The 9,422-nt window shown below is 50.4% G+C and overlaps 1 protein-coding gene across 1 annotated transcript; it reads right to left on the bottom strand.

Moving 5' to 3' along the window:
* Positions 1-3,487: 3,487 nt before the first annotated feature.
* On the bottom strand, positions 3,488-8,198 carry LOC125507269 (auxin response factor 22-like). The gene is made up of 4 exons (XM_048671905.2): positions 7,824-8,198; positions 6,553-7,689; positions 4,036-4,922; positions 3,488-3,911 (listed from the first exon to the last, which is right to left on the bottom strand). The coding sequence occupies exons 2-4, from the start codon at positions 7,633-7,635 to the stop codon at positions 3,815-3,817; spliced, it is 2,067 nt and encodes a 688-aa protein (XP_048527862.1). The 5' UTR covers positions 7,636-7,689; positions 7,824-8,198; the 3' UTR covers positions 3,488-3,814.
* Between the last annotated feature and the right edge of the window lie 1,224 nt (positions 8,199-9,422).

Raw genomic sequence — 9,422 nt, 5'->3', positions numbered from 1 at the left:
CCGAAATCGTGATCAACGTGGCTCATGATACCAAAATGATGTAGGGTAGGAACCCTATCGTCCGATCTTTCACGAAAGGAGCGGAATCCCGCGAAGAGCACGAAGAACACAAAGGGGAAAACAAGAGAAAACACTCAAACCAACTTGAATAGGTCACACATGTGCTAGATCCTCGGATACATGGAACGATACACGGTACACGATCAACTAGGGATGATACACGGTAACCGGTCTTCTCCGTGGGGAGGTCTTGAATCCACGGGGGATCTTCCCTTAGAAAGGGGGCTTGAATCCAAAGGGATCTTCTCCGAAGAGGTCGCGGTCTCTCGCAAGGAGGAGACCCAATATGGATGAGCGTAGCTCTATCTCTCAAATGAGCTATCACGGCGCTAACCCTCACTAGTAGGTGGAGAAGGTCTATTTATAGTCTTAGTGCAAATGGGGATGAAGTGAAGGGGTACATGGCCCTCGGGCCCGATCTCTGTGCACAGACAGGCGTCGGACGTCTGATAGGTATCGGACGTCCGATGGCTCGCGAGGGTCCGGTCGTCCGGTACTTGTCGGACGTCCGGCGTTTCGGCTCGGATGAGGTGGCACCAGATTTCCAGGGACGATCGGACGTCCGGATGCTGGAGTGTGTCGGACGTCCGTTCATTTTGGCTCGGGTGCGGGGTCGCCGGTCGTCCAGTCTGAACCGGTCGTCCGGTGGGTCTTCAGGCGTCGGACGTCCAGTCCAGACCTGTCGTCCAGTGGCTGGAGCTTCTTCTGCATCTCTTCTTCTCGTTCCTCGCGCTTGGTGTCCTCACTTTTTCGTTCATGGGCTTCCTCTTGGTTCCTGGTCATGCATAGCACACATGTTTGAGGTAGTAGCCATGTATCACGTATGGAAAGTGATGGTTCGAAGAGGAGCGAGTTCACCTTGCGTCCGATGGCGTATGTTCGAGGTCTTGTCATATGTCCTCTTGGGGCTTGGAGAGTAGTCGGAGTGTACATGGGGATAAATGTGGGATGCTCCGCATCACGATATGCCACACGTGTGGCAGTTATTGGCGTCCTAAATTAAGGGGAGTGCTACGCGTCGGCCGATGGATTTTTTTTAAATATTCGCCACCTCGCCAGCCGTCTGATATAAGTTTCTCAACATACTATCCCACTTCGCAACAAGAGTGTTGTTTCAGAAATAATGCTGACTATTTCAACAAAGAGTTTTGTTTCAGAAACACCAGTGAATATTGTAAAAAAAGAGCTTTGTTTCAGAAACTTTGACGACGTTGTCAAAAGCATCTCTGCATATGGTTTCTCTTTGCAACAAGAGCATTGTTTCAGAAACACACCTTACTATCACAACAAGAGCTTTGTTCAGAAAACATACTGTGCAGAAAGAGCACCGTGAGCCGCTGCCGTCGCAGGTCCTTGCTATGACGCTCGCCGTCAACCCCGCCGAACCTCGCCGAGACGAGCCCCCGCCGCTCTTGGACGTCCCCACCTCCTGCCCGCGGGTCATCCTCGTCGAATCCGGCTGGAATCCTAGCCGCACGAGTCGCCGTCCCTCATGGCTCCCGGACGTCCCCGCCTCCTGCCCGCACCCTATCCTTGTCGGATCTGGTGAGATTCCTCGCCTCCATTGCCCTCCAGCTGCAAGAGTCACTGAGCGCCGCTGCAAAAAAGGGCCAGTAAGTTGAGACTCCCTTCCAAAACAACTGCTCAGTTGCAGAAACGATGTGTACACAGAGGTGAGGGTGGGCTTGCTCTCGTCCGTCTGATCAGCTGATGATCTGACGGACACGGAGCCGGCGGACGGACCTTGCGATCGGCCGGTTGAAGGTAAGCTTTTCCTTAAATATATGGAAAAAGCTTGGCTTCAACCGGCGAACACTCGCGGTGCGATCCGCCGGCTTGTTCATGTGGCGCATGTCCTGCCTGGATGGTTTTATCTTTTTCTTTCTTTCAGTCAATGTGACCGCTGAGCGTTGTTCACTGTCCTCTACAATACTTTCTGCAGCAAACTATATGTTGCAAGAAAATGTAACAAGACTTGTGTTGCAGAAAAATATTGTAAAAAAACTAAATTGCAACAAGAGCTCTGTTACAAGAAAAAAAAACTTGTAAAAAGACATGTGCTGTAAAAAAATCTGCAACTTAACATATGTTGCAAAAAATTCTATAACATGACCAGTGATGCATGAATTTCTTACAACATGACCTGTATTGCAATGATAAAAAGTGATGCTCGATCGCTCAATCCACCTGATCCGATGGCTCGCGAGCCGACAGGCCTTTTTAAAAGATCCGCCAGCCTACGCATAACAGCCTTGGATCGCCTTGATCCATGCATCGTCACCCACGCTCGCACACACACTCCGTTATTTCTCTTGTCTACCACGTGTCCTCTACCTTATCCTGGAACAACGGTGGTGTTCCGAACCAGACGACTGCAACTTAGACAATCTTTTGTAACATCAGCTATGTTACAAAAAAAAACTGTAACAAAACCTTTGTTGTAAAAAACAAATCTACAACAAAAACTTTGTTGTAAAAAAAACCCGCAATATAACCTATGTTGCAGAATATATTCTGCAACATAACTTTTATTGTAAATGTTTCCGCAACAAGATCTTTGTTGCGAAGTAAAGAGAGACGTTGAGCCATAGGATTATGTCACATCCAACGACCCGCAAGGCGGTGGATCGTTTTAATCTACATGTGCAATAGCAATTCCGTTAGAGCTCGATAGTTGGTTTTTTCCAGGAAGAAAAGCTTGCTTGACCCGTTAGACCAATAAATAATAAATGGGCTAAACGCCGTTTACGTCCTATAGACTTTTCCAAAGGCGAGACCTATGCGAGTGTGGGGCCGGCGTCATGGTCATGGTCATCATCACGGACACTGTAGTACAGAGCAATTGTGTCAGTAAAACAGCTCAACCTAGGACGGCCTCGATCATAACCGGTAGCGTGACAGGCCACCACACGACGGTGTAGCACCAGCACCACACTAGGACGACGTTGCAGCCTGCCAGACCCACAAGCCTCCAATCCTAGAGGCGTGTCCAGCCTAGTCGACTCGAGGGTGGCCCCCTTTCTCTTCCTCCTCGCGCCGTTTTTCTCGCGTCACGGCTCCGACCGAGGTTCGGCTCGGCCAACCACCCGCCTAAAACAAAACAAAACAAAGAGAGGGTTGGGTTGTGTCTCTCTCACGGTCACGGAGAGATGGCAACGTCGGAACGCGCATGACAACCCCGTGCGGGTGCGGCGATGGATGGGTCACGCCTATAGCGTCTACGCCACCCTAGCCTCCCTCCCTCCCTCCCTCTCGTACCACCACCACCGCAACTTGTTCATCATCAAGCCGGCAAAAAGCACAACAGCGACAACAATGGCCAAGAAATAATGTCCTAATAAATAAATAAAGTAAGAAAAAACACCAATAAATTCTCATCAAACGCGCTCTAATCCTCAAGCATTTCATCTGCCCAGGCAACGCCAGCTTTAATTTCCAAAGACCCAACTGAAACTTTATTCCAAGCAAAGCAAATCCGTCCAAGATCAGAAGCCTCATGACCTATAGACTTCCAACTCAGCCGCCGGATGACCAGCCCTTAACTTGGGCGATCAACGGCGCTGAACAAACAGCTAACAGACAAATACAGTGAGTACATATTAAAAACCAATCCACAAGATTGTACTAACGACGACGCAGTTCCGCTTGACAGCACGGGTAAACAAACGCTAATAAAACGCATGCATATGGAGAGTAGTCCTTCACTCTGGTTTAATATTTCTCGATGAAGCTCGTGCTGGAGCTCATCAAGATATCACACCCGCTGAACCATGCATTCGATGAGAGGTTTCGCCAGTCCTCCCTTTTCGCCACTTATTATCGTCAGCCTCCGTGCCACTTTCATGAAGTCGCTGTTACATGAACAGAATGAATTAGATACATATCACTACAACATTGCTGCAACATTAGAAGATGAAGAAGATATTATCACGCACGAGTTAAGGAATACTGCACATATCATCAGGGACTTCTCACCTGAACGGTAATCCACCAGTGTGCATGACAGCACCAGCCGTGTCACGGTAACGGAGATGGCTTATGATTTCTTCTTTCTCGATGCCAAACATGTCAGCCAGACGGCCATACAACTCGTCATATGACCCGAAGACAGACAAGTCGATGGTGCGACCAACATCCTCCGATTCCATAAATACCTTGCAGTGCCCAGCTTCCAGTCCAAGATCAGAAGCCTCATGACCCTGGGATGAGAATCCGATGCAGATTGATGAACCGGAACCATCGGACGCATTTCCTGCCTTGAGCGCAGTACTGATAGGTGAACTATTTCCAGTAGCCCCAGAGGAGAGTGTCTCTCTTGATCCACTTGAAGTCATCTGCTGCTCGGTAAGAATGGCCTTTCCAAACAACATTATATGTGGTGTCTTTCTGTCAACAGATTTTTCTGTGCTCTGTGGTGTACCGATTGTCAACAAGCAAGAGACGCTGTCATGGGCTGGTGCGCTGCTGAGCACAAAGCCCTTAGATATCCGGGAAGACGGGGTTAGAGCGTCAAGCCGGTTAAAACCGCCGCCGTGGAACAGACCAAGGTGCAGCTTATTAAGCTGATGGTCTGTTAATGGTAAACCAAATTGAGCATGCCTGGCTCCCTGTATGCCTGCAGGAGAGTTGTTGTCCGAGTAACAGCATAGGGGGCTGTTGCTAGGACCAAGTGGGTTCCCATGGAAAATTGGATTAAACAGATGACCATCCAATGGAAAATCAGGATGTTGGGGAACCCGTAACTTCTTTCGTGGTGGAGAAAATGGTCCCAAATGGATTGGTGGAATGCTTGATACAAGTTCCACAAGCCATGGGCTCACGCATTTCACATTTTGTAACAAGTCTGGCTCATCCCATGTGACCTGCAAGAAGTTTGCAACCATGAACCATGTTAATAAAGAGAATTACTGTAATCGACTAAACAAAAAGTACCCTGGTGCTTGCAGAACTAAAATGCGCAAAGTAGCACAACACCAACTAAAATCGATGACCCATTTTCGTATTAAATCTGATATAACTAATGATACTGATGAAAACATAGACCTCCACTATCTCAAAACTACTAGAAAGACATCATTCACTATCCTACGTAAGTGGGTAACATAAACGTTGAGATAAGATTCAATGAAGTAGCAATATGCATGAACGGCTGAGAGAACTAAAAATGATAGATAAATAGACCAAGCATGTTATGTTGAACTGCCAAATATACCAATTTCAGCATCTGCTACCCAAGGTACAGACAGAAACCTTATGGTTGGAGTACGGGACTGATCAGATAGACAAATGTGCGGTAGGACTTTCAAATAGAGGGAGGATCAAGTACCTTCAGCACGAACAGTTTATACAGGGATCATCATCATACTACATGAGCGTCATATTAATTCAATACCCACATTTGAAATTTAATACTCGTAGTACCAGCATCAGGTATTTATTATAGTAAGATGCAGTATTCCACACCGAACTTTATTGGATTTGTTTATTAGGCTATAAAAAAACTTTGCAAGAACTAGCATGGAGCCCTGATAGATGGGCTTTGAAACAAACGAATGACTAGAAACGAAGCTGTTGGCAATGAAGACTCCGATCTCAATTCTCTGCTGCACTCTTACTATTTGTACACGAACAACTTCCATAAGAGAAGCTGAACAAATCTGACAGATGATGTAGCTTGTAGATTCTTGTACATAAAAGTTTGACCCTTCTACTGTGTACGGCATTTTCATTAGATTTGTGTACAATTTTTTTCTGTTCCAGGTCAATGTAATTAGACAAATCGTTTCTCATCCACATTAGTCATACCTAACCATGCTAAAGGATTCTGTTTCTAGTTAAAAGTTTGCCAAGTATTCCCATGCCAAGTATCATGTTGGGTGCTAAAGACCAAACATCAAGCTGTGACATTTGAGCAACCGATGATGACGGACTATTCAAGAATTTGATATCATACTAAAAGGAATACGGAAGTTTAGGAGCCCACTATTGATAAATAAGAGAGCTAGTACTTGAAGAACATGCAGACTGATAATCCAAATTTGGAAACCAACAAAGCTACTAAAGGACCACAAGCCTTTTCATCCATAACTACCATGCAGTTGTGAATTCTGCATTCCAACAGCTTTATTGATTGTACCACCAATTCATACAAAGTCAAAATCGAAGGAGGATGTGATGTTTTACTCCAGTAAATCTAAGCCAGTTGTTGAACTAATTAATAGGTTAATTTGTTGATATCAGGGGTTTGGGAATCATTATTATTACCATTACTACTAATTTGGCAACATTGTGCGGCAAGCTGGCCATGTTTTGTATGGTAGTACCTTAACTTCTAGTTCCATTCAAGGCATCTGAATGAGAAGCCTCCATACTACTAATGTTGTGTAAATGATGCACTGCATTCATCCCTTGCAGTTCCATGTTATGTACTATGCATCTTTATTGAGAAGAAAGGATGGAGTGCGACTATGGATATCATCAGATCGAACAAACCTGAAGAAGTCTCCATGGTGAATTCGGCCATCTGAGTGGATCGGCAACCTGAACCGAAGATATGGTCCCCATAAACCAGCTGATTCTTGAGGAATCCTCGGTCTCAAAGGCCATCTTGAACCTCATGCCAGGGCACCAGTGGATCCTCATGGCGGCCTGCATCGCCGCGGCCTTGACAACAAACTCCGGCGTGCTAGCTCTCGGGTAGTAGACCACCTCAAATGGCTGGCTGTTGGCCGCGAGGGTGGCCGCCTCCACGACATCGGCGATCTTGACCTTCCCCCTGCCCTTGACGTAACCGGCGGGGCCACCATTCATCATCTTGTTCTCCTCGTCCTTGAGGAAGGCCGAGAACCCCCCGTACCCTGGCGCGTTCCAGCCGGATATGCACTCCATGCCCCCGCAGGTGACCCGCTTGGCCCGGCGTATCCCGACGCAGAGCTCCCCGTGCTCGGTGCGCAGGAAGACGATGGAGTCCCCCGCGACGAGCTTCTTCTGGTTCACGAAGGTGCTCCAGCCCGTGGTGAGCAAATGCCGGCGCGGCGTGCCCCGGTAGATGTGGCGGAACTTCCACACCTCCCCGTGCACGTCCTTGGCGAGCACCGTCTGCACCGGCGGGTCAGCCCTGTAGTCAAGCTTGGGGAAGATGGTCTCCGCGCAGTAGCGCGGCACCGAGAAGCCGCCGCCGTTGTTGGCGTCGGACTGCGTCAGCGTCTTGGCGAAGGAGGCCAGCTTCTCGCGCGCCTCCGCCGGGTCGCCCCCGAGCCCCTCCGGCTCCCGGAACCCCGCCTCGCCGGGGCCGACGGGCACCAGCCGGATCTTGGCGAACACCTCGTCCGTCTCCGGATCAGCCAGGAAGCGCACCCCTGCCACGCAGCAGAGCACGAGCGCGGGCAGCGGACGCGGCCCGACCGCCGCCGCGAGCTCGGCGGCCGCGCTGCCGCCGCCGCTGTTGGCGTGCTCGGCGTGCCCCTGCGGGAAGTAGTAGACGCGCGAGCGCGGCAGCGGCATCTGCACCATGCCGCCCGCGCAGGCGTGCCACAGCTGCGGGTCCAGGCACCTCTCCTCGCCCACCTCCTTCATCTCCACCCAAAACCACCGCCACGAAATGCGATCACTTCTTCCCGCACACCAAACCTGCCACCAAATTGCCCTCCATCAAATTCGCAAACCACCGCACAGCAAACCCAACTCCACACGCAATCAATCCATGGCGGGCACGGCCATCAAAAGAGCAAATCAACATCAAGAAAAGCAAGAAAGGCAAGCACCTGTTTGGCCCGCGCGCATGGCCTCCAATTGGCAGATCGCGAAAGCTCTGCGAGAGATGTGAACGCCCAGAGCCGGAATAAACAAAGCAAAGGAAAGGAAAAAAGGGAAATCTACATCAGGCGACGGCGCCTCCCCTGCCCTCCCCCGGCCCCTGCAACTCCATCCCAAGTTGAAGAACCGCCGCGCCGGTCAAAGCAAAGCAAAGCAGAATAAATATCCAATCCTTGGTGTCCGGAACCCAAAAGGCCCCGATTTTTTCCGTGTTCTTGAGAGAGGGAGGGAGGACGAGGAGGGAGGGAGCGCTGCGCTACAGCGGCACAGTGGTTTGGAATTATGGCGAGTTCTTTGGATGTCTTCCCGGCCATTAGATAGATAGAGAGATGGATAGATAGGGGAGAGCTTCGCTGCTGCAGTGGCCGGGCGCCCCAGTGGAGCCGCGGCCCCACCAGATCGCCTGCGCTGGCTCGCACAGCCAACAGCGACGCGCACCAACCGTAGATGACTGGTGGGGCCGGCGTGTCGGTGATAAAGGCTGTGGGGCCATGTGGCTGCCTTTTGTGCTGTCGGTGGGCCGCGGCCTTGATGGCCCGGACTAGGAAGTAGGGAGTGGCGACAAGAGCCGAGGGTTTTCGTGTTGTTTTTAGTGTTTCTGAATCTGAAAAGAGGGGGAAATGTTTTTAAAATCCAACAAAACAGCTAGATTATCTCAGATCTGAGCCCATTTATTTGGTCTCGCCGCTGTTGCGAAGCTCGCAGCGTTTTGTTGGTTGGGGTGGGTGGGACCCGGAAGAAAAGAAAACAAAAAAACAGTTTTGTCACGCGTGCGACGCGACGCGACGCGATGCATGTGTATATCCTCGTCTCATCTGCTGCGAGGGAAGGCGACGACACATGGTAGTAATAAGCTGTCGAAATTTGGTTGTTTGGGAGAGAGGAGAGGACAAGAAAGCATTTGTGCGCCGCGGCCGTAAGTTGGTGTTGGCAGCGACTGATTGCATGATCCGGAAATGGGCGAATCTTGTGCCTTGTTCGTCTCAACTCCTGTGTCTTCCCTTTCCGGCCCGGGGGCGAACCCATCGCCGGGAATTCAGAGCCAGGGCAACCCACCCACGGAACACCGATTGGGACATGTCGCACCTCTCCCTCCTCTTTTGCGCCACTGCAGCTGGCCACGGGCCGCATCTGTATCTGCATCTGCATGGATCATACTGTACTAGTACTACCCCGTTTGCTATACTTTATTTATTTTTGACACCGAATTTGTGAACTGAAGGAAAAAAAATGTCCAAGTCTCGGGGTTTCGTGACGTGCCAACTCTTGGTGGAGAGTGCGCCGTGAAAACGCTGTCGTTCTTTTCTCTCGTCGCCGTTGGATCCAAGAAAAGAGAGCGGGAGGAGGAGGCGCCGTGCGCGGGGTTTGGGGCGATGGATGCCTCCGCGGCCCGAGGCCAGCCGTGCGTGCGCCACTGGCCGACCGCCCAAACAAAAGTCCTCCCCATGATCCCATCTCCATCTCGTAGCGGACGCGTAGTTCGTCTCTACTCCGGCCACGGCTTCCACCGAGGCGCCGCTCTCTCGATCGATCCCATCGATCGTGGC

The sequence above is a fragment of the Triticum urartu genome, chromosome 1A (assembly GCF_056163025.1).
Source record: "Triticum urartu cultivar PI428250 chromosome 1A, HENAU_Tu73, whole genome shotgun sequence".
In the NCBI taxonomy this organism is placed as follows: Eukaryota; Viridiplantae; Streptophyta; class Magnoliopsida; order Poales; family Poaceae; genus Triticum; species Triticum urartu.
The sequence above is the reverse complement of the archived record's forward strand: the minus strand, read 5'-3'. Positions and strand labels throughout refer to the sequence as shown.

Excerpts from the sequence above, each read along its gene's own strand:
- LOC125507269 (XM_048671905.2), bottom strand. The coding sequence starts at position 7,635 with ATGAAGGAGGTGGGCGAGGAGAGGTGCCTGGACCCGCAGCTGTGGCAC. Across the intron at positions 4,923-6,552 it reads CACCATGGAGACTTCTTCAG|GTCACATGGGATGAGCCAGA; the intron begins GTTTGTTCGATC and ends AACTTCTTGCAG. Across the intron at positions 3,912-4,035 it reads ACTGGTGGATTACCGTTCAG|CGACTTCATGAAAGTGGCAC; the intron begins GTGAGAAGTCCC and ends TTCATGTAACAG.